Source organism: Falco cherrug, chromosome 2 (genome assembly GCF_023634085.1).
Source record: "Falco cherrug isolate bFalChe1 chromosome 2, bFalChe1.pri, whole genome shotgun sequence".
NCBI lineage: Eukaryota > Metazoa > Chordata > Aves > Falconiformes > Falconidae > Falco > Falco cherrug.
In genome coordinates this window covers 17,985,755-18,010,286 of record NC_073698.1, presented here as the reverse complement: position 1 = coordinate 18,010,286, position 24,532 = coordinate 17,985,755, and the positions used below count along the sequence as shown (strand labels likewise).

The following is a 24,532-nucleotide window of genomic DNA, read 5'->3' as shown; positions in this document are numbered from 1 at the left end:
GTAAGGCATTGTAAATTCAGGGCCAGATGCTGAGGCCCTGGTAGAGCCCTTTCATATAAATTTTGGCTGCATTATGTGAAGACACTTACTGGGCTAATGAAGCAGATTGAGGGAGTGAGAGAAGAAAAAGATGAGGTTGCTTGTGGTGAAGATAAGCATTGTTGGAGTACCACCTATTTAAACTTCAAAATGTGTTTTTCCTATTTGATTGTTTTACCTTCTTTAAAATAATACATATACATCAGATGTGTGATGCTCCTGTGGGGTGAAGCATAGCAATTGCATGGGTTGATAAAGTGGTTTTCTTCAAATGATTACAAAGGGATCTTTGTGTCATGCTGTATTTTGAATTACACTTCATGGCTCTAGGAGATGTCATTAACCAAGAAGATGGCTTTTGTTCCTTCTTTGTTTGGTTGGTTTTTTTGTGTTTGTTTTCCTTTTTTTTTTCCTTCTTTTTTTTTTTTTTTTGAGAGCGAGATATATGCTTTTATCTGCTAAGGAATGACTTTTTCTTATGTATTTAAGGCATTTCTGTGAATTCATGCACAGATCTTTGTTCCTCAGTAGATTTTCCTTTTACAGTGAAGATGTAGAGAACTAAGAAACAGGCCATGTGGTAGTTTCTGTAGTAATAGATTTATGAACTGTGTCTTGTCAGCTCTTGTGAGGTATGATGCAAGAATGTTTGGGCAGGCACAATTTGCATGTCTTACAGTCTGGCAATTCTCTGGTACTGTAATGGTCTCTGAGATGGTTGTTACAGGGAGTTGTGAGAAGGGCTGGTTGAGGTTTGTTTCAAACTCAAACTGAGTAAAATCAACATTTCATCCTTTTGAATTACAGATACTTGGCACTGGACTGTTTCCGTACTCCTCTCTCAGTACATAGAGGGCAAGATTATAGTGATGATAATGCAGGAAGAGGTTTTAATTAAGGCAGGACTGTTTTAAACAGAGTTGATGCATCTGCTGAATCCATACTTGGGGTGCCTTATTAAATAACTTGGTGTCAGTGGCATTCAGTTCAGGATTAAGATACTGAAATTTTAGTGTTTACAAGTCTGTGTGCCCTGCATGCCTGAGCTTTTTTATAATCAATGGGGGTTGAGTCAGTCCAGCCTAGGGGGTGATTCAGCTCACACTGAACTAGTCATCTAGTGTCTGGTTTCACAGGTTTCAGTTCCCTAATAGGAGTCTTAAAAATCCATGCCCAAATGTAGATGTCTTAATCTTGAACTGAATTGACTATTCCCACCCTATGACTTAGAGTTAGCTTGGATTTCTGTACAGCGTTATAAGCATTATAAGCAGAAAGCTGAGACTCGCAGAGGAGATTAAGGTCTGACGAACAACCCCAGTGTTTGTAGAGGGTGAGGGCAGACAGTTTTCCACCATACAGGATAATGAACGTGCAGCATATTTTACCTATGTCTTGAAATACCCAGAACGTGTAAGGACTTGGGCTGTTATACAACAGCTGGTGGGTCTGTGCCCCACTAGTACATGGTGTGAGTATATACCCTGAGTGTCAGCGTTCCAGGTTGTCTTTCCTGTAAACGAATGTGGTGACCATAGGTGTTTTATTCCATGTTTGGCGGTGTTACTCAACGAAGGCCTGGTTTGTCCTGTATCAATTATTGTTTGTGTTATGTGGAGGCCTTATTCACAGTCCCTTACACCACTTCTGTTGTAGAAAACTTGCAATTAAAGCTTACAGTCGTCAATGACAGGATGATAAATATACAGGTAGGATGGCACGGAAATAAAATTATGGCTGAAGAGAGTCCTGGTGCAGGTGTCTGCAATCTTGGTAACATGGAAATAACTGATAAACATGTGTGTTTCCACAGATATTTGTAAATGATAAATGATTTAAAGAGGTGATACACTTTTTTTGAACCCTGAAGTGTTTCCTTTTCTACTTAAATATTGCAAATTTCTTGAACTTGCAAGTTGTTAATGTGTGAAAGAATTACAGATACGCCACAACACCATGTACGTAGATGTGCGTGCCAGATTCCTGTAAATGTCAGATCATGTTTGATACAGCATTAGACATCTAAACATGGATTATTTGCTTTCAGGACATAGACTAATATATTAAGTGCAAGTCAGAAGAGATGTGTTTGAGGATGCAGAAGTGCTTTCTTGTGATGTCTGGGGTTCATATCTTGAATAGATTGAGCCCTCTGGAGGCCACTAGGATCAGGATGTGTAAGAGTCTTCTTGTGTTCTTCCACTGAACTGTACTCTGTTAGAGAGCAAGTTCTGCAAAATTTTGGAAGTTTCCTTTCCTTTGGAAAGGAAAATGAATGATTTCATGGATTTAGGGCATGTTGCATGTTCTGCCCTGGTGTAGGTGGATGCAGTTCCCTGTATGTCAGTGTAGCAGTACACACAGATGTGAGGGAAGAAATATGACTGAAAGAATGGAAAATATTGCAGAGGAGGCTAAGTCAATAAAAAAAAAAATTAAATGAAGACTAACAGCATTAGCCTCTTGCATTCTGTGTCCGAAAAGATTTTAAGCTAAGAGTTAGGGAGGCAATTTATTAAAGGATGAAAATGGAATGTTAGCAAAATTGAATAAACTGGATGTTGTTGAGAACTTGACTGAGTCTTTGTCTCTGGATTCACAAAAGAACATCAAGGTCATATGCTGGGATTGGATAGCCTTTTCTGGAAAAGAAAAATTCATACCTGTGGTGACAAGAGGAGGAAGCAGTGGTAATGTGACTATTGCTTTTTACTGCAGGGTTCGAAAGTCTGATATTCAACATTGAGTTTTTACACAGGTAGTGATCTGGGAAGGTACAAAGGCCACAGGTAATGTCCTGACGTACAAAAGAAACTTGATACTTTTAGAATTAGCAGAAACTTGAATATTTGATAGGTAGTCTTTAATTGATTAGGTTTGTTCTGTTCTTCCTTTTAGTCTGGCTGTTCAATCAGCAAGATTAAACAGTAACCCTGGATTTACAAAGAGGCTTTTGAAACAAAGGAGGGTCAGTCAGCTTGAGAAGATGTATAAGTGAACCATAAAATTTTGTAGCAACAGGAAGAGCCCTTGGAGTGGGAACAGCGGCAGTCAGAAGTTGGTGTGATGCTTCCAGAAGCGTCACCAGCATCCCAACCTCTGCTGAAGCTGGGTAGAGCAGCTGCCTTGTTGGATACTGTAAGGAGCCGGCATCCAGATAGTGGAGTGACTGATAACTTAGCATTGGTGAACCTCAAGAGATGCATCCCCAGGTACAAAAGGGGAATGGTGTATATTGCAGCTAGCTGTATATTCCAGCCAGCTACAAGGCCTGCAAAGGATTGGAAGCTCCTTCACCCAAGAGGACTTAGCTTGGTAATTGCAGTAGTTTTCTTCTTCTTGTGAACAGAGTACACACAACATGAGAATTTGTATAATTGAGTCATTAGCATACATAATAGCTAGAGAGATACTGGTGTGGTGTTCAGTGGATGCACTCTCCTCTTCGGAGTTACCAAGAAAATCACAACAAGGTGAGACCTCAGAGAGAAAAGATGGAAGTATTGTCCATATACTGAAATAGGTTTTAAGCTTTCATATGCTAGACTGCAATTAAGAGGAAGAAATATATAGATACTTAAAAATGACACAGAAAATTTAGGAAGATAATAGTGCATTGCATGGATAGAAAACGGAATACAATTTTTGAAGAAAGAAAACCTAGTAAGTATATTAAGCATTTGACTAGCCATCACGATATTGTGTAAGCAGATAAACAGGCTTAGCAAGAGGTGATATATGCTTTGGAGTAAATCTGATATAGGGCAGGCCTATGCATGTACTGAAAGGTTTTTGAGGTAGGCAGTGCTGAAATATTTCATCATCATGATTGTCAGCATTGCACTCATTTTCTGAAGTATGGCTAGAGACCGTGATACAGGATGTAAATATCAGCATAGGTTACATAAGATAGATTTCCTATGACTTGGATTATTCGGAGAAGATAATCCCATTCTCTTTCCCGTTAAAATCCAGCATTTTTCTGAGGTCCAAATTTTGGAATGTAGAATGTTTTTTGCAGTGAAAGGCACTGTGTATTATTAATTGATTGCCTCAGTCCTGTGATGGAGCCCCACTGTTGTTCAGGCTCTGCATGTGGGCTTTAAACCTCTCCGCTGCCTTTGAAGTAGGCATTCTTTTTCATCTGTTTCACATGTGGCAAACTGTAGGTTGATAATGTGTATTTTCTCTCTGTAAATTCAGTAAATAATGTCAGAGACGTTGCACACTGTGGTTTTTTTTAGCTTTAGAGTATGTTTTGTCTAAGGTGGTCTATTAACATCAAATACAAATTGCATCAGAGACAAAGCTTAGAAAGGTGGTGTTTCATACTGTAGCAGTGAAATCCTTATTGACATTGGCCTTATAGCCCTGTTGCATTATTTCTGTTTTGCTTTTGGATCATTACTTATTTGATAGACTGGTCGTTCACCTTGATCCTCCTGCTCTTTCATGAAGTGCAGTACCATTGCATTGACAGGTGGTGCAGACTTCTCATTCCTGAGGAGTTAAAAACCCCATACTGTCTTCCCTTTTTCTTTTCTTTGGATTCTCTTCTGGGTTTTGCATCTAGCTGTGTTTTATGCCACAGGAGCAATATTTGTCATGTGGGTGTCCCTTTGCTTTGATGTTTACCCATCCTTGAAAGCTGTTTACTGCTTCATATGCTCCTTCATTATGAATGCTCTCAAATAACCTGGCATCACAAGTTATTTAAAACCACAAGTAGGTATTACTAGATGCTTGTTTCTTTTAAGTTTTTTTGGTATAGAGACACTTTTTCCATAGTACAAATAAAGAAGGTGGAAGCTGTAGAAGATGAAAGCATCTGCTATCTTTATTTTTTGAATGTAATCCCTGAATGATGTGCTGTGGGCTAGCTGGAAATTTGATCTTTATTGACTGCCATCTAAAAGAAAAAGGGTAAAAACGAAAATAGTAATTGGAAATAGCTTCTGTGGAGCAAAGCTGTCATGAAGCAGATAGATTCAGCAGTGGCAGAGTTGCTTTATTGATTGTGAATCCTTAGTAAATTAAAAAGAGGACCAAATGCGTTAATCTTGTGTGTGTGTGTGTGTGACAGTGACAATTTAGAATGTTCTCCCAGAATAAAGACACATATAGGAGTGTGGGAATGTTATCTACTTCAGTCAGAAATAGGCTTGTCAGAGATAAGAGCCGAGTTCTTCAAAAACCTTTCTGGGTTAAATGTTCTTACTGTACTGTAAACAAGGGATAGAAGTATTCTTGCTTGCTTTTTTTTTTTTAAGCAATCAAGTGCAGTTATTATAGATAAAGGAATAAAATGTGGGAATTGTGCTAATTTTCTTAAGGTGTTCACAGTGGGTTCTTCACATTTGATTGTCTGAATTGCAATGTCAGATTTGTTGTTAATAGATAAACAGATAAACTGCAAAATTTTAATATATTCTAGCTGGGGTTCCCTGCTTCATAAGCAGAAGTCACTTTTGGATTTGGATTTTTGACTCTTCTCATTATTGCTAATTACTTAATGACATTGCCCATTGCAAGTAAATTAATCCTTTATTTATATTTTCCTCCCTAAATTATCACGGCTTGTCATAAGGATGAAATGTATTTAGAAGGGAAGCAACCACACAGTGTGAGATCATAGTACAGAAGCTTTTCCTCCCCAGGAAAGCAGGGAGCAGGGATAGGGCTGGGATCCTGTGCTGGTGAGGACTAGACTTGACAGATGTTACATAGATAATGTCCTGCTTTTCAGTCTCAAATTCTGCACCATCAGAAATTATTTCACATATTGCTTGTTGGCCTAGCGTAGCTGAAATTCAGCCAGGGAGGACACGCTCTTCTCTTTTACTGTCTATTTTCCTGCTAGTTTTGCCTGAAAATCCAGCTACCAGGATAGTTTCATGGCCTGTCATTCCCAGTGTGCTATCTGTTATAGATCGCTCTGAACCGCTGCTGGTTTGGATGCACAGTTGTTAACAGTACAGCATTTGAAGAGCATCTTCTGTGAGGAGACTTTGGAGCCATACAGTTGGTGGGGGAAAAGGAACTGGAGATGCATGAAGTAAAGCAACAGAGAAGGCAGAGAGCTGGAGGAACTGTTTCCTGCTGCTTCATATAGAATCCCCAGCCTGCTGCACAGAAATAAAAGGGAGCAAGGTCCTCTTTCAGGCCCTGGAGGGAGATGGGAACTGGAAGCGTAGGGAACACCGTAGATGCCTCCTCATTGACTCTTGGAGAAAGTGCAGCTCTTGAACATCATCTCCGATAGACCCAGAAAGAGGGCAGTGGGGTAACTGAGCCTCTAGGAAGGAATCTGCGTAGTCTCATGTTGAGTTTTTTCTGCCATACTTCTGAAGATCCCAGACTTTATCTTGTCCTCTCACACCTGTCCCCCAACAGCAGTAGGCCAGAGGTGCAAATGACAGGCTGAGATATTCCACACGTCACCCAACCACTTCTCACACACACTGCACACCCCCACCTCCCCCCCAACTTCTTTACATGCTTTTCCTTTCCTTACTTGCTGGTCCTGATTAGTTATCCCCTGGTATCTTTGCCTTGCCAGATAGCTACAACTTTTTACAGAGGCTTGCACCTAGTCATGCTTTATGGGACAGCTTCCCCATCAGATCTATAAAGCCTCTGTGTTTTCTCCTTCTTCACCCCATGCTTCTTGGAAGATACCTAAAAGAAATTGCGAAGTGCAAGGGAAGGAGTACATTAGCTGCCATTCCTCTATTTGTGTAGCAGTTTAAATGTTTCATAATCATTAATCAGGCTTTATTCCTGTTCCCTCATCTCTCTCTTCCCCTTTCAGCCCTACTGTTTCACCCATCATTTCTTGCCTTAAATTTAATTAGTTCAACAGGAAAAGCTGTGTCACTCTTTGTGGGTGGTACTACCGCGTAAATAAATTTTCCTAAAAACGTAAATGCCATTTTAGTTTGCTCTGCTGTGCACAACATTAAATAGTAAATGTTGTAAGTGGTAACTTTTAGTGTTTAAAAGTCTTACTTACTCAGTCTCTGTCTTGCTGGTTTTTTTGTGCTGAATGACTGATCATTGCACCACTGTTTTCTCTGTTAAATGCATCTGTATGCAGAAGCAAAACTGCTTAATTTGTTTCAATCTGGCATACTGTAGTAAGTATGCTTTTAAATTGCGTACTTAGTAGATTACAAATCAAGTGGCAGCACTTCCATCGTGCTAATTCTGCAGTGTAGCTGGAACCACCGACTTAGATAGTTTTTGACCACTTCTCTTTTTTGGTAAGCCTGCTGTAACTCATTTGGCTTGTTTAAATGACCTGCTCCTTATTTTCCACAGCAGGAGTTTCTCTCGCTTGGGAAATGTAAAAGGATAACATTCCTAGCCCAAGCAGAAGCAAAATGTAGCACTGCCATCTGGGCTGTGAAATTGGAATAAAGCTGAAAGCTTTACCTCTATATATTGCCATGGCTAGAAGCCAGGTGGCAAATAATAAAAAGGATGGTCTGGGAGTTGGCATGTTAGTTAGGATCTTGGGAGACCGCATGTGCTTGTGCTGCAAACCTCCAAGAATGTAGGCAGGTTGGAAATTATTTCTCTCACCTGATGCTGGTTATGTAAATGTTATGTATCTAACTCTGACTTAACTGCTCTGCTCAATCTGCTGTGAATGGATAGACATTTCTAGAGGGCATAGGGTCATTCCACATCACCTAGTTCTTTTTTTTTAGACTAGGATGAATCACTCTGTGGAGATACTTGTCTCTCTCTGCATAGACTTCACAAAAAGGCAGTAGCTGACTGCCATAGCCCAGATACCTAACTTTCGGATGCCTGAATTACAGCAGGTGAGCCCTCTTCTACTCTTGTGCAGTTGCCTTTAGTTGAGGGATAGTAATTCTTTTCTACCTCACAGGTACACACAGAGGTTAAATGGTGCTACTGTGTTCTCACGAAGAAAGTTATTATTGTAAAAAGAAAAAAAATATTTTTAGTAATTTAATTATATATACACATATATGTGTGACTGCCTCAGACTTTCGAATACAGTGCTGAAAAGGAGAGATCTTAAGGACAGAGACTTAGAGGCTTTTGCATCCCTAGGAAATAATGTATGTGTTTCATGACAATGTTCTGATGAACACATTGAAAAGGCAAATAAAGCTATGACTTGAGAATGCCTGGCATGTATATGAAGCTCTGTAAGTCATGCTCTTTCATGGTGGCTGGTTTTGTTTCTTTTTAGATTGTAATGGATTTCAAACACCCTGATGGCCATACAGTGGCAGTTATGCTGCCCCGATGCAGTTTATTGGTGATGGCTGGAGAATCCAGATACCTGTGGACACATGGGTATGTGTAAGAGTCCCTGAACTGCTGATAACAGAAGAATAATATATGTTGTTTTTTTGCTTTGTTAATGACATTCTGTGTTTAAAATTAGTCTGAGAGAAACCAAGTTCTATAATTGATATACAAATTCGCTCCTCTGGTCAGATACTGCTCAGGTTAAAACTGAAGAAACTGGGAATTTTAGGAAGCTAATTGCCAGTGCCTGAGCTGCAGTTTCCTACTGCTGTCACAAGTGAAGCTTAGCTTGGAAATTGTTCTTGCTTACATCTGTGGTGTGAAAATCCTCAATGATTCTGAGGTGGTGAAGAATTGATTGTAGTACAATTAGCTTCACCATTTTCTTTCTCTTTTTAACTCGCCGCTTTTCCCTTTGGATCACATATGCGAAGGGCTGGTTTAAGAGACTGAATTCCCCTTCACAGAGGGCATGAGGGTGGCAAAGGGGAGTCTTCCTGAGCTCTTCCCAGCTGCTTTAGGGACACTGTAACTAGTGATAAGGCTGTATTGTACTGAGCAGGTTTGGGATCCTGGAAAAGAGATATCTTGAAATATGTCTTTTGAGGCTTTGCTTATTGCAGAGTTTAAATATGTGCTTTTTAAGTCATGCACTGCTGGGAGATACTTACAATAGGAGCACTGAAATTGGTAAGAAGGCTAAAATCTTGGCAAGCTCTGAGAGTGACAGTAGTGCACTTCCGCAGAATATGGAAACCCTCATATTGGACAGAAATGCCCATGGTAAACATTTCTTGCTTTGACCCAAGCCGTCACTGGTTACAATAGTCAATTGGAGACAGTAATTACATTCTGTATAAATTAAACATCAAATCCTTTTCTTGCCACAAGATTTTTTGCCTTTTAATTTTACTGGTTAATTTGTATTATGAAGAAGGGTGAATATACACTCCCCAATGACCTTTACATTGTTCATTGTTATGGAATGCTTACACCACCTGTATATTCCCTCATTAAATTAAATAGTTATAAAAAGCAGCTGGTACTTCTGATGTGCATTGTTTATAGAAGCCCAGGGCAGCTAAGTCCTTTGGTATACAAGACTGAACACAGATACCAGTGTTACAAGCTTCTTATTCTGTCCCGTCAAACACTGGCAGTTATTATTTGGAAAGAATATCTGCAACACTGAGAACATAGTGCAGTTTCCATGTCAGTGACGTTGCTGGCCAGGGGAGCTGGGGGGCAGTCGCCAGTGCTGGGATCAGGCAGCTCCATGGGGCTGGGCTGAGGCCAGGTTGGGGTGCATTCACCCGCATCAGCGGGGCAGTGGCTGTGCAGACAGAGCTGGGGATGCATGTGGGGCTGTAGCTGGGGCAAGGCCCTGTGAGACAGCCTCTGTTTAAAAGTAGCTCCCAGGGGACGAGAGGTGGCCCTTGCTGAGGCTTTTGGCTGTCTTTATGACAGCTTTTTCTGAGGCCATCAGCTCTGCTTTTCCCAAGCTGGCCCTGGGTAGTCAAACTCCCAGGAGGGGGCAGGTTGCATGCAGGGCACTTGCAGTAATTGCTAGCAGACATCCAAACTGGGGTAGTGTACCTGCCTACTAAGAAATGGAATGTAATTATTACTTAACTCACTTGTGTCTTCAAATGGTGGTTGTCTTTCAAGAACTGATGACAAACTACATCTAAAATGAAGATTCTAGATGTTTCTACTCATGTGTAAGTTATTCCTGTCCTGGTGCTTGTCCACTTTTCCTAAAAATAGTTTTCCTGTATATTTTTAAAGGCACTAGCGGGTCAAGATACTCAGCTGCAGTAAGCTTTCCATCATGTTAGTGGAGCATAGTATTGTAGTCAAGATTAATCATCCAGTGAGCAAGTGTAGTTAATTCACTTGCATACATAATGTCAGGATGTATTTAAGATCATCTGTGATGCCTTTTATCTATTCCTAAGTTAAATTAGAGAGCAAAAGGTTCAGCTTTGGAATTATTCAGGAAGTGTTTTCATTGTGTATATTTGGATGCCAAGGGAATTAAGAGACTTCATTTTGACCCTGTCAAGAAAGTGCACAGGAAAAGGCTTTTTGTTCTGTTCACTCTGAAAGAGAAACATATGGTTAAGAAATAAACTGTACAGTGTCATCAAAGATAGTAAAAGATACGTGCTCTTCTTGTCTCATAGGTGAAAGTAAAATTACAGCTTTTCTGATGAGGTTTGGTTTTGGTTGTGTAATCTGGCAAAACACCATTCCTGACACTACAGTAGTAAATAACTCTGTGTCAAGCAAGAGAATGTGCAGCATTTTATTTTTTACATTGGGAACACTGTTTTTAGCCCAGCCTTTATCTAGAGTTTTGCTTGTAATGTCAGCAAAAGGAAATTATGTAGGTTGAAACTAGAACTTGAAAAAGAAGACTTATTTCTGAACATATTAGCTGATACGCTTAGCTTATTGCTACAGATACAAAAGATAATCAAATAGAAAATCTGCAGACTTGGAATTTGAAGCTCTCCTGTCCAGGGAGTCTTCGGAATCATCAGCTGATGATTTCATCATAGCCATCTGCTGTGAATAAGGCAGTTCTTTATTAGATTCCCTCCTTTCCATGGCTGCCCTAAGGAGATGTCTCCTTTTTGCAGTATCTGGGTGGAGTGTCAATGTGCTGCTTCCTGATTTCTAGGCAGAAGAGACCTGGACTCTTTTTCCCTGTGACTGGGTTAGAGATCAACTTCCCTGTGGTAGGAAAGATGCCGTATAGCAAAGTACAGAAATATTAGGCAGCAAGCTGCCTTCTTGGCATCTGGATCATTCGTTGTGGTTAAGTACAGGCACTAGTCAGAAGTTTGATGTGACCTACAAAAAAGTCCCAGAGCAAACTTAAGGTGAAACCGAATGCTCTGCTTTATTAAAAAATGTAAGACACTTTTTTTCCCCCCACTTTTGGCTCAACCTACAATGATTAAGCTCAGCTAACCAGTATGGAAGTCAGTTTTATCCTGAGACTTTGTCCTGCTGGGAGTCAAGTACTTTGAAGTCAGCAGCTCTGAAGGGGCTTCACTTGAGTGGCCAATTCCTTAGAGATTTTTTGATTTTGGTTGGTTCTATGTTAGGTTGGTGGTTTTTATTATTTTATTTTAATTTTTTATTCTTGTGGAAACATTTGCATTAATCTCCTTGATGACTTTAGTTCAGGAACCATTTCAGTGTGACAGTAACAGCTTTGAAGTGCTAAGCGATTTCCCTGAAGAGTTTCCAGTTTGTTCCAAGAGTATCCACTTTTTCCCATGTGCAAGTGATGGGAAACGACATGTGGGTGCAGCTGTTTCTCTTATGTTGTTTCACATTTTACTTTCTCATTTTCCTCTTCTCAGCTTTGAGAGAGATCCATTTGTAGAGCTTTTAAAAATTCTTGGTTGTCGTACTTTTTTGTAATGTGAACTGCTTCATAAAATTATTTGAAACTTTTGTCACCCCAATTAAGTTCCACATCACTCTAATTTTATGAAGTTTTCTCCTTGCAAAATGTTTTTGTGTTCAATTAAAATCCTTGCAAAATCCAGAATTATCTTAAGCTCTGTTCCCAGTTACCTTACTTGATAGATCTTTGTCAAGAAAAGATGTGCAGCAGTTTCTCCCTTCAGGCACTTCAGCAATTTTCTCAATGCTACATAGTTACATATTCTGTTGTCAATAAAGAGAAGAGCAATTATGTTGCAAAGCAGAATTCATTGGACAGGCCCCTTTGTAACCGGAAACTTCAACTTGCTAATGTAAAGCTCAGCCAATTCTATGCTTTTATACCTATAGCCACCATTTTTAGTAGTGTATTTTATCTTTAAGAAATGTATTTATTTATATAAAATAAATATATTTTAAAATATAAGTCCTAGAAAAATAAACAATCAAACTTTATGGAAGGGAAATATAATTCCTTGCAATTAAATAACACTTTAATTAACATCATTAGTTTGTGTCAGCTCTGGTTTTTTTTTCTCTGAAATTGAATAAGTTGAGAACTGAGAAGCTGCAGTACATTAAATAGCATGTTGTAATCATGTTTGTCACAGTATGGAAGAATTGCTTTCTTATAAAGATGGATTTCTGCTTTTTTTCTGATGCAAATTGAATTATTCTTCTATTTTGTGTTACTTTGTTTTAGGATTACACCCCGGAAATATGATGTCATTCAAGCATCTGAGCTTGGGCAAAAAGTTAGAAAAATCACTGCTGATGTTGGAGATTTAACACTAAACCGAAGGGAAACAAGGACCTCATTTACATTCAGGAAAGTGAGGAGGAGCCCTTGCAACTGCAGTAAGTTCCTTGAGGTGATGTATAAGTTAAAGTTGCTATTTATTGTCAATACATAAGTGGTTTTTTTGAGCAAACTGGTTTATTCTTTTGGGTAGTCTTGGCAGTCCTGCTAACTGTCCCTGAATGACTCTGGGTCAGGCATGCTATATGGCTTGAATTGGCTGCATCCATGTGGTTGCTAGAGCTTCTCGGTACAGGAAGGCATTTGGCTTGCTCCAGAGCCAGGCAAGTAATCTAGAACCTTGGATTTCATTGGGACCACAAGTGCTGAAGTAATAGAATAGAATAGAAATAGCTACTGTTTGTCAGGTTCCTGTCAGTTTTGGTTGTTTTTTTATTTGAAGGGGATGTAACATTGTGGAAAAAAAGTGCATTAGAGAAGCAGAAGCAGTCAGATCTGCAGTGATAGAGCCGTGTAAGTGCCTTAGGGCAGTACGGATAGTAATAATAGGTGGCTCAATGTTTACATGTAATTGAAGTCCATTTATGTCCTCAGAACAGAATTTCAGAGGTTGAATTGCTGTGATGTCATGATCTTTGATATTAGGGGTACTGTCTCAGTTTTAAAAACATAAACCTCTTTAACACAGCAGGATGAATGATCACTGTGAACAGCCTCTGGTACACATGGGCAGGTTGCTTGTTTTAAGGTCATAGCAGGAGGAATGAAGCAGTTTCTGCATGTTAATATTCCGGGTTTTATTTTATTTGGCTAAATTTAACCAACAAGGAATTACTTTAAACATATTTAATTTTTGTGTATCTGTTGCTATATCTAGTTTACCCATCTGTCTGTGACAGCCAGAAAGGACAGCAAAGGCAGGAACAACCTTCATTTCCCCACAGTCAGATGGAGGCCTTGAAGCTGGAGCAAGAATATGTACACAAGGTGTATGAAGAGATTGCCACCCACTTCAGCAGTACCAGGCACAGCCCATGGCCCCGAATTGTTGAGTTTCTCAGGTCCCTACCAAAAGGGTCGATAGTGGCTGATGTTGGTTGTGGCAATGGGAAATACCTAGGCATCAACAAGGATTTGTACATGGTAAGTAGTAGCTACTGTCATTTGTTTTCATTGGCACTAGTGTTTATTCCATTGTGAAGTTGTAGCATGTTAGAGCTTCAGCTGTGGGAAGAGAGCAAAGAACAGAAAGCTGCTTCCTGATCCAAGATCAATTACCAATTGTGTTAGGTTTCCACCTCTGTTCACTATGTGTATTACCTTTTACTTTTCCAAAGCCACTTGTGTTTTGCAAGTCAAAATAATGGTAATAAAAAAATAGTAATGGGTGCAGTGGATTGAAAAATTGTAATGGATGCTTTTGCCGTTGTTGTTGTTGAATAAGTTTATTAAAAGGAAAAATGGTGGGCAGTTTGAATACTTCCAACAAGTTTTTCATTTGGCTGGTGGGTGGGGAATGCAATGTACATGTCCTTGAAATCTCCACAGGCACCACTACTTTTCATATATCCTCTTCAGTTCCCTTTGCCCTGGTGGTATGACTTATTTGTGAATGATGTCACGTTTGGCTGTCCCACCCCTGGCTCTGTGCATAGGCTCAGTAAATATGCCAACAAAATTCTTGGGGGAGCCTCAGCTTCAGCACAGATTTCTGGCCTTTCCCTCACTCCCTTTTTCTTTACTTTTAGACAGTTCTGACATCATTCTTGCTGATGTTCTCGTCACTTTTCCTGTCTCACAGTCTGCACTTAGCCCAGCTTTACTTCTTTCCCTTCCTGTCAGGGGGACATGAAGCACATGCAAGTATGAACCAAGAGATAGTTTTTATTGCAGATATTTCAAAGACGTTTTTGAAAGGGTTAAACTTCCTGTTATTTTTACTCAGAAGAAATCTTAGAGGGGTGTGCATTGTGCTATCTGTTCTCCCTGTTCTAGGGTTGTCTGATGTACTTGTATTGTGAAACACTGAAATCCATCCAGCTTGAAAACTTCTAAGGCAAAGCATTCATTATTAATAATAAAAGTCAGACTTGTTTGTCTGTTTCAGGAGTTTCTGTCTTGCTATTTATATTCAGCTATAAAATAAAAGTTATTTACAGCCCTGTCTGTATTAGTAATGGATTTATTTCCATTACTGTTCTTATAAGCTAGAACAGGATCAACTGATTTATAAGTCGACATCTTTATGCCTGACTGCTGTAGCCTGAATACAATTATTAATGTTCTGTATGTTTCAGTCTTTCACTTCTGACTCTGGTAAGAAAAATTGACAAACCTGACTAGAGAGGAGAATAGTTTATCAGGGTACCATGAAGGTCACCTGGTCCTGGAATGAATTTGGTAAATGCCTGTTGTGTATGTTTGTGGTAGACTTCTAAGGCAAAACCTCTGCAAGACACTATTCAGAACTTGCCACCACCAGTCATTTTGCTGGACCCCACAGTTAACTGACTAAGGGAAAGATTTCGTATCTATTGGCAGTCAAATGAAAGCCAGCCCCTCTCCTCTGTTACTTTGGGAGTTATCTCATTTCATATGTACCTGCAGGAGAAATCCAAAATGTGAAAAATAACAGTGAAAGGGAGGAAACTTTTAAAGAAGCAGTTGAAACACTTGAAAAACAGAATCTGGGAGTTGCTTCATTCAGTAGGCCTCCCTTGACATTTTGTTTTCTATTGGTGACAACTAGTTGTTCTTGGTTGGAGAACTCTAGACTTTGAGTTTGCTTATTTTCATCTGCAAGGCAACACAGAGTCTCAGGAGGATGGATGTGACTCCTTCTTTCTACTGTATTTTTTTTTCTGTGTCAGCCGAAGTGTGGTTAAAGAAAAACTGGTGTATATTGTGTTTACAGATTTTTAAAAAACTTTTGACAAGGTATCTCAAAAAGACTACTGTGTTACTTCCATTTACTGTTGGTTGGGCATGGAGCTGAGGGTGAGGGGTTACAGAATATGCTTCACTTACAAGTACATTGCAGGGCATCAGCTTCATCTCTTATTTACTCCTTTTGACTTGGGGGCATAAAATCCAGGCATAAACTTAATCAGTTGCTGCCCTTCACAGCAATTGCTGTGACTCTGGATAAGTTTTCATGCACAGTGCACTAGAGCTCGTAGCCTAGGTCCCATTGGGAAAGAAGCAATAAAGCATTGCTGTGAAACTGGGAGTTATTTAGGGGCTGGGTAGAGCACTATTAGTACAGCTATGTAGCTTGGAGTGTTTTGACTCAAATACTGAAAACATGAAGCAAGCAATGTGCTGTGAAGGTTACTGTATGTATTTAGGTAGGGTACTTTAACTAGCAGTGCTAATGGTAGATCAAAGCTAAGGCAGCTCTCTTGATGGTTTTAATCTTCAAGCGCTGTCTGAAAATGTTTCCGCTGTGGCCTGTGCTATTGTATTTGTTTCATTTTCTTTGGATTATTACTTATAGTCTTATCTACTCAAATACCACGTGACAAGGAAATGCATGTGTCCAGCTATGCTGAGTGAAAATGACAGTGCAGTAATAGCTGCGTTATTCTGACATGGTGGAAGAGCAGCAATTCCGTGTCAAATTCAGATTAAGAATGTTTGAGTGAAAGGTGGAATCCCTGTCTGATGTAGTTAAGACAAAGATGGGGCAAAGATTGAATTTAATAAAGTTTCAGATTACTTTTTCTGTCTTACACAGCTTTTTTGTTTGAATGAATGCAAATAGATAAATGGTTTTAGGGTTCTTTTAACACAGTCCCCTCCCCATGCAACCTCATTTGGAGGAATTATTTTAATAGTTTAAGTGCTTTCAAGTTTAATATCCATATCTGTAAGCAGGGGTTTTATTATTACAGAATGCTACGTTTCAGCCTTACCCATTCCCCCCATCGCCACAAGGGTTTCATTCCAGAACCAGTTGACATCATAGCAAGGTATCTCATCAATTTTTATGAGCTTTAGCTCTGTCTTCCAGTTTCCAGTGTTCAGGTAGGTGTGGTGATGTGTAAATCCCACAGGAACATTCAGCATTCTCACAGGGCTAGGGTGTGAGGGAAAGATACTGAAGCCTTTGAATTTTGTGGTTTACATTTTTAATTGAACTGATAAACTGGTGGGAAATCCGGTTACAAACAACTGAAAATGCTATTGGGTAGATATATTTTTATTTATTTATCAAGAAATGACTCCTTGCTAGAATACTGATGATAGAAAGAAAAATTATGGCAATGCAGAAGCCCAGATAGTTTACTTTAATACAGATAGGCCTGTTCATGCGGTGTATGTCATTCTAAGGTAATAACATAGCTTGTGTTTCACATGACCTTGTAAGGCGCCCTTTTGGTGCAAGATGTGCATCTGTTTTCTGTATTACTGTGCCAAACTGGGATCCACTGGAACTCTACAAAAGTTTGATTTTGCCAGGGGGTGGAAAAGAGGGAGGATGAATCTTTGCTGTGGTATGGTTGCATAATGGGTAGGTTTTAGTTGCACAGGATCCACGTTGATTGAGAACAGATTCCGATCTGAAGGACTTTGTAGTAGTAGTAGGTAAAAGCAGGAAGGGTAAAACTAATTGGTAAAGGTATACCTGGAGCAACTTCACTGTACCTTGGTGATCAGAGGGTGAGGCAGAGGAAGCTTTCCTGTCCTTTTCTCTCAATGAATAGGAGTCATTAAAATTATGGGAGATCCGGGAAGAGAGCTCAGATGGAACTGGGCAACAGCAGCACAAAACCAGAATGAACACTGAATTACTTAGCTTGGTTCTGATGCTGTGTTACTGAGAAATTAACTTCACATTTTAGACATAGCACTTTGTTTCCACAAACACCCTGGCTGTATGCAGTGGAACACCAAAACACTACGTGAAGGGAATGCTAAAGGCCTGACTAAGACCACATGGAGCCAAGGAGATTTGTCTGTCTTGCTGTGGCTGTGCTGGTGTCTTTTTTTTTTTTTTTTTTTTTGTGTGTGTGTGTGTTTGCTGGAATGTAATTTGGTTCCTTGAGGTTCTCGTGCTATTAGTTATAGCTGAGATGTTTCTCTGGGGAGCCACATAATTCCATTTCGCAGCTGAATTTCAGAGTTAGATGTCGTTTTCTTCATCAGTTGCTAATGTGCTGAATCAATCAGGTTTCCAGATACTTAAATGAACTAATTCTACCAGGTAGAGTTAGTTATAATGAAAACGTAGAAAGAAAATAGATAATGGTGGACAACATTGACCTGTCTTTACCTGTCTTCATTTAAGCTTGCAAGAAGATGTATTTCTTGCAGATTTGCAGCATCATTACGAAGCAAGTTATTTAGTGCCTTTTGGCTGCTAATAATCTGTTACAAACCACTGCATTAACTGTATTTTATAAAACTTAGTTCAGCTACTCCTGGCTGAAACAGTGGACATGAAGGTGCCTAGGAATGCAAAGGAGTGGGACAGGATACCTGCTTGTGTTTTCCTGTTCCCAGGAAGCCAGTGCAGAGCTGCTTCAAACTCAGGCAAATCACAGGAGTTACATTTGTTTCTCCCTTCCCTTGTCCTCTTTTAGTCTTTGTTGGTATTTCCGTTAGTCTAAAGGTTTGCGTTACCCAGTGTGCCCTGAAGAGAGGGTGCTGTATGCCAGAATGATGACATGCTTTTGCCTCTTTCTTACGTTTTTGCTGGGGTTCTAGTTCTAGAGTTACAGGCCTCTGTACTAATACAGATTTCCTGACTTAAAACAGGAGTTAGATGTCAGTGTTTACCCAGATAAAATTAGTGCCTGAAATCCCTGTTAAAAATGTCAGTGGATTTTGGGCCCCAGTACATTGTCAGTGGCCACTTTGGACCTCCTGTGAGACATTGCCCACATCACAAAAAACAGTGAGAAGAGGGGCGGGGGTACCTGCCAAAAAGGCAAGGATGTGGGAATGGCTGCCTGGATTAAAATCTGAGAAGCTGACCTTCTTTGGAGAACTACTAAAAGGTGTAGAGCAACTTGCTAAGAGGTGGATTCAGCTGAATAGTCAGCCATGCTATTTGAGAATGTATGAGAAATCGGGGGTGGGGTTGGGGGTCCAGTAAGGAATTTTATTTGGAAAATTGGGAAAACAGGTGTAAGAAATGATTGAGAAGACTCGCAGATTATAAGAAGCAGGGAACCTTAAAAGTGTATACAGCTTGGCTCACCGAGAGATGTGCTAGATTCTGTTTGTGTTGGGCAGTGAACTGGTAGTGATTTATCTGCCTTGCTCCATTCTTCTAGAAGAGATGTCAGTAAGGACAGTAGCCTGTGCTGAGCATCAAAGTTAGAGATACAAACTGGCAAAACTTAAAGCATTACAGTTATATTTTGAGAATGTTTTAAAAATGTTTTGATTACACGTTTAATTCGAGAAAAATAAACCTGTTCTAAATGAAAACATTCCTTTGAAGTGTTTTCTGTAAATGGAGCTTCATCACATCAAAACTTTTATGTGCTTCAGAATGTAGAAATCAGTGAGTAACAGTATTGGGAAAAATTGAGTTTGGGGTCTCTGCCCCTTGCTGTAAATGTTTTCTATGCTTGTAAAAATCATTTATAAGCTCATTTTTCATCTGTAAGCTGGCATTGCACCACTGAAGTTAGCTGCATTTTGCTAGCTTATTGTTTTCTAACTGACTGTAACCAATGTGTTTTTAATGAATGCATGTTTCTTGTAAGCTACAAAATGCAGGAATGTGGTGATTATAATTCTTCTAAAAATATCATGTAGAGGTAGTTCTAGTAAGATGCTGAATTGGCTTAGCTTCAGCACCAACCATATCTATGGTGACTCCCTGTGTTCAGCATTTATGCATAGCACCTACTAGAATGTTTACATTTAAAACCACATATAAGTTTTAGCCTAATACACCTATTTTAGAGCAGCTGTACATTCAAAGTGATCCCTTTCAAAGTCTCCATTTTTACCGTGAAACCATCTTTTTGCCTTGGTTTTAGATTCACCTTATTATGAAGTCAGGCTTACTTATATTGTCATACTTAATTATTTGATATAATTTAGATGCAAATGAGGACTTCACATTCTGGCAGTCATGCCTTTGTTCTCGTTCTCAGTTCATTGGATTTCATCAACATACAGTGCAGTCCTTTTCAAGGTCATTTAGGGAGGGGAGGATTGAGTTCCGTTATCCATTTATCCATCCTGGTTTTACTATAGATGCACAGGGCCAAAGCAATTCTTTTGGGGAAAGCATGTTGTTAGTGGAAGTTGTAAGTATTCTTCTCCCTCCTTCTGCCAGCAGTGAACTTGGTCCTTTGAGTTTTATTAAATACTGCATGCTAATGTCTTAATTGCAACAGTAGTTGAGGGCACTGGTAATGAGGCATGGAATCTCTAACATGCAGGTTGTCAGCTAAATCCATTCCATGATGAGAGTAATTTAAAGACACTTCAGTTGCCTTCCAGCGTGAAGTTTGTTTACTTCCAAGTAAGCAAGAGTTTCCTTTTTTTATTCATAAATAACACTATTCACTCAGTGCTTTAGTAAACACAGAAACAAAGCCAAGGAATAAATGGGAAGACGGCAATGCTAGGATTGGTATTTTCAGGTCTGTTTAGAGCTAATTGGCAGGACAATATGTACATATTCATAATACTGGTTTTGTGGAGGATTATCTGGGGTTGTCAGGTTGGCATTTTCACAACTGTTTTATTTACTTTGGACCAAAAGTCAGGGACCTGACTAGAAAGCAGCTTTCAGAACATACTGCTGGAACATAATCCTTGTTTTCTTCAAAACTGTGATGGCAGACTGAACGCTGAAGTGATTTGAACTGATATAATGAAAAGTTATGATGGAAAATACATTTATTTTCATTAATTGTTGCAAAAGAGATTTTTAATTTTAGCAGTACTGTTGGCTCTGCTGGGTTGATTAACCAGAGCAAGTTATTTGCTATTCTCGCATCAAGGATATTTTAGTATTCTTGCTGTGTCAAATGCAATAAACCATGTCAGCAGTAATTATTAAGGATTCTGGATCAGTCCTCTGGTATCTACTTGTTGCTGATCATTGAAGAAAATAAATTCAATATTCTCATGCAAGCTGAGTTTCATATATGACTTGGTAGCAGGGCTTTGGTTTGAGTAGTCAATGTGTGCAGCAGACATGAAAATGAGGGTGGTGCTTGCCTCGCTTTATTTGTTCTTTCAGAAGGGTCTTCACCAGTTTGTATTTATTGCTTTTATGCAAACGCATAAAACCTCTTTTCTAGATGCTTTTTCTTACCATCTTGGACCTGGATACTGAGCAAGGTTCAAAGTAGAAAACCAGAAACATTTTATGAGTTGTCCTGAAATGGTTTATAGGGGTCACTTAATTTGGACTGTACAGAACCATGGAAAATTATGTTGTGCTTAAATTTGTGGATTGTGATACTGCAGATGAAGGGGACTGTACCTGAGCACTTCCTTACTTACACTGAAATGATGAAACCTGGGTGATTAGTGAAGCTGTGCGACATACTTCAGTGATGCCACCAAAGTCACCAGATTTCTGTTTATACTTGTAGATTCAGCTTTTGTGAGTTCAGTATTTGGCTGCTTCAGATGTTGTCAGGTTACAAATGCCAATTTGAAAGGAAAAGGAAGTACTGAGGTTAGGTCACCTCTGGTTTTGCTGGTTTGAAGTTACATTAGGAGCCAGTTTTGAAGAACAGTTAGGTTGAAACCTGTTCTGTCTTTAGCACCCTGACTTTGAACCAGCTTTAATGAGCTATCTAATGTCTGGTCTGCCATCTTTGTTTTAATTAAGCGTCACAGGTTTTTTCTTTTTATCTATAACTGAGGACCATATATCCCTCTTACTTAAGGCTATTTTCTCACACTTTCTCTTGTTTGTATTTTAAACTAAAATGTGTTACCTCTGTAGGAGACTGATCTATTACTGTAAGCAACAAGTGAAAATAATTTTCCAGTCTTGTAATTATCCTCTCACGAAAAGCTTAATGAAGCACTTTCTGTTGTAGGTTGGCTGTGATCGCAGCAAAAACCTGGTGGATATTTGTGGAGAGAAAAATTTCCAGGCTTTTGTCTGTGATGCCCTGTCAGTGCCAATCCTCAGTGGTTCTTGTGATGCCTGCATCTCTATTGCTGTAATCCACCATTTCTCAACAGCAGTAAGTCACTCTTGTTTGTGCTCCACTGTACTGTTGTATTGCTGTGTAGAGTTACTAAAACTACAAAAAAACCCTGCTGGTTTGGGCTTATGAAACAAAAGGGGAAAACAAAATGGGGAGAAATCAAAGGTTTACATTTGCTAAAAGCAGTTGTAGGAGCAGAGTAAAGCTGTCGTGCTGCTGCTGCTTCTTAGACTTTCTCTTCACATTCCCCCTCTGCTTGTCAGGTGCCCTTGCACCTCCTGGCGCTTTGATCTAGGTGTTTGTGTGTTTGTGTTTTATTTTCATCTGCTTACAGTTAATGACACTGGAGAAGGGGCCTCTGCTTTGGGAGTCAAGAGGGATGTTACTTCCTGGCTCAGATCTTGATTGATTGTTTTTTTTTTTGTCTGTGCCTTCATTTTTTGCCTTTTTTTGTCTGCAGACAAAAGGGACATTACTTGCTAGTCTGCCTTATCTCTGGGCTGTGTAAGCTTCTCTTGGCAGGAACTGTGTGATTCTAACAAGCTTCTAGACCACGGAGCCATAATCTTAGGTGAGGCCCATTGGTCTCTCCATACCAGAAATACAGCAAATGTTTCCAAACCCAATATAAAAAAGTAGGAAGAAGTCTGTTTTGGAGAAGGCTGACATATCTTTGTTTGTGTGTCGGAAGACCTGTTTTTAAGCCGTAAATCTGACTCCTTCAGCTCAGACTTAGGGTGTGTATCATCAGGTATGGTAGATTTGAATTTGGGATTATAGATACTGAACAACCTTCTTGAAGAGGCATTTGTCATTTCCAGCTGGGCTCATACCGCACAGCACTGCTTTCAAATGGAAAGAGAATCATTCATGTTAGAAAAGAATTTTATGATTGAGTCTGACCACTAATCTAGCACTGCCAAGTCCACCACTAAACCATGTTCCTAAGCACCACAGCTACGTGTCTTTTAAATATCTTCAGGGGTGGTGGCTTGATCACCTCCCTGGGCAACCTGTTCCAATGCTTGACAACCCTTTTGGTGAAAAAAATCATGTTTCAGTGAGAATTGTGTTTAGGAAAATGTCTTGTCATAGTGATGGTCTATATTATAAATGAAAATGAATAGTGGAAAACAATTCCTCTGATGTTTATTGTATCTTGGGGAGAACAGGAAGAACAGGATGAATTGCTGCCATTCCATTGTCCTGTCTTTTTGGTTATGTATAAGCGCTTCCCACTTTTGCCTTTTCTTTACAGGAGCGGAGACTGGCTACTATCCGTGAACTAGTGCGGCTTCTAAGACCTGGTGGAACAGCACTCATTTATGTCTGGGCAATGGAACAAGAATACAAAAACCAGAAGTCTAAATACCTTAAGGAAAAGAATGGTAGTGAAGACAAAGAGGAGGAAATTGATAGTGGCACAGCCCAGAGACCACTTTGTGATCCAATGCCTGATAGCAGCAGCCAAGTCTTGGCACGTTCTGACCAACCCCTTAATGACTCCAAGGATGAAGGCTGTGATGCAAAGCCAGTAGCGGATTCCAGACTGCCTGTTCACACTAACCGAACCTCCTTTCACTCTCAAGATTTGCTGGTTCCCTGGCACTTGAAAGGTGGCACTAAAAAGAAAGGGGAAGGCGTTGATACAGTGCTGTTACCAGCTGGCTCCAAGGAATCACAAGAACTCAGCCCTGTTTTCCACCGCTATTACCATGTGTTCTGTGAAGGGGAGCTGGAAGCAGTGTGCAGAACCCTGGATTGCGTGAGGGTTCAAAAGAGTTACTATGATCAGGGAAACTGGTGTGTGGTTCTAGAAAAGTTGTAGCTTGTGATGTTTCCTCCACCATCTGTGGTGTTTTGTTTTTTTACAGCGTGAAAGGTATTTTTAATGCAGGCTGCAGCTATTACCTCTTTTAAAATAGCAGAATAAAGATTGTTTATTGAGTTAATAACAGTAATTAGCACTTTGTGTGTATGTTAACAAAATAATGGCCAAACTCAGATACTACCTCTGCAGAATGTTTATTTTAGTTTTGTGAATTACAGTGTAGAGAATTCGGTGGGGAAAATGCTGGCCATGGAAATCTGTAAGGCCATTGTTCATATTTTAAAGACGAAGGGCCTGGTTCTCCCTTCTCTTACACCAGTTCATGCCTCTCTACAGCCAATTGTAGTTGAGCTCTGGGCAGGAAGGATAGAGCTGTAAAGGACAGAGTTTTTCTGTAAAACTGTGGGTCAGGGAGCAGGGACCAATGGTATGTGAAGCAGTTTAGCTGAAGAGTTGAAATGTTGCTAGAAGTATGGTCCTGCCTATTTCAGTGTCTGTCAGCAGTCACAGATATTTCAGTTTGGAATTTACACTCTTGGTTGTGGTAATAATGATTTCCTCAAGGTGAACTGGAAAGCCAGTACAGATATCACAACCTTTTGCTCTTCCTTGACACTCAAGAACCCACAATTCGTGCTGTTACTCCCCAGATTTCTTTAGCTCTTCATTGTAGCGTTGTTAGAAAGCTCCTCTGAGGTGCGAGGTTGCCCAGTTGGAATACCCTGACAAGCTGTGCTAAACGCCTGCCTTACTGTGAGCGCAGGGCTCTGTGCCTGTAGGACCAGCGCTCATGGCACGGGGTAGCAGCTCAGATGCCCTTGGGGAAAAAAGACAGAAAAAAAGACTGAAGTGAAGGCAATAGTGGTGCAAATTTTCTGCAGGGTAGTTTCAACCCCTAGTTGTTGGTGGAACAGGTTCTGTTTATTGTATTACAGAAGAACAAAGAACTGGAGGGGAGGGGTACTGATGCTGGGCTGGCTGACTCACAGCAGCCATTGCTGCTATTGC

The 24,532-nt window shown here is 39.9% G+C and overlaps 1 protein-coding gene across 7 annotated transcripts in view; it reads left to right on the top strand.

The window, feature by feature from the left end:
- ALKBH8 (alkB homolog 8, tRNA methyltransferase) overlaps nucleotides 1-23,650 on the top strand; it is a 49,950-nt gene extending 26,300 nt beyond the window's left edge. For all 7 annotated transcript variants that reach the window (XM_055701563.1, XM_055701562.1, XM_055701564.1 and 4 more), the window contains exons 8-12: nucleotides 8,267-8,373; nucleotides 12,494-12,648; nucleotides 13,428-13,693; nucleotides 21,580-21,729; nucleotides 22,952-23,650. In XM_055701563.1, the coding sequence (XP_055557538.1) occupies nucleotides 8,267-8,373; nucleotides 12,494-12,648; nucleotides 13,428-13,693; nucleotides 21,580-21,729; nucleotides 22,952-23,521 (1,248 nt within the window). In that variant the 3' untranslated portion in view covers nucleotides 23,522-23,650. The remainder of the gene's footprint in view (nucleotides 1-8,266; nucleotides 8,374-12,493; nucleotides 12,649-13,427; nucleotides 13,694-21,579; nucleotides 21,730-22,951) is intronic.
- The last annotated feature ends 882 nt before the right edge of the window (nucleotides 23,651-24,532 follow it).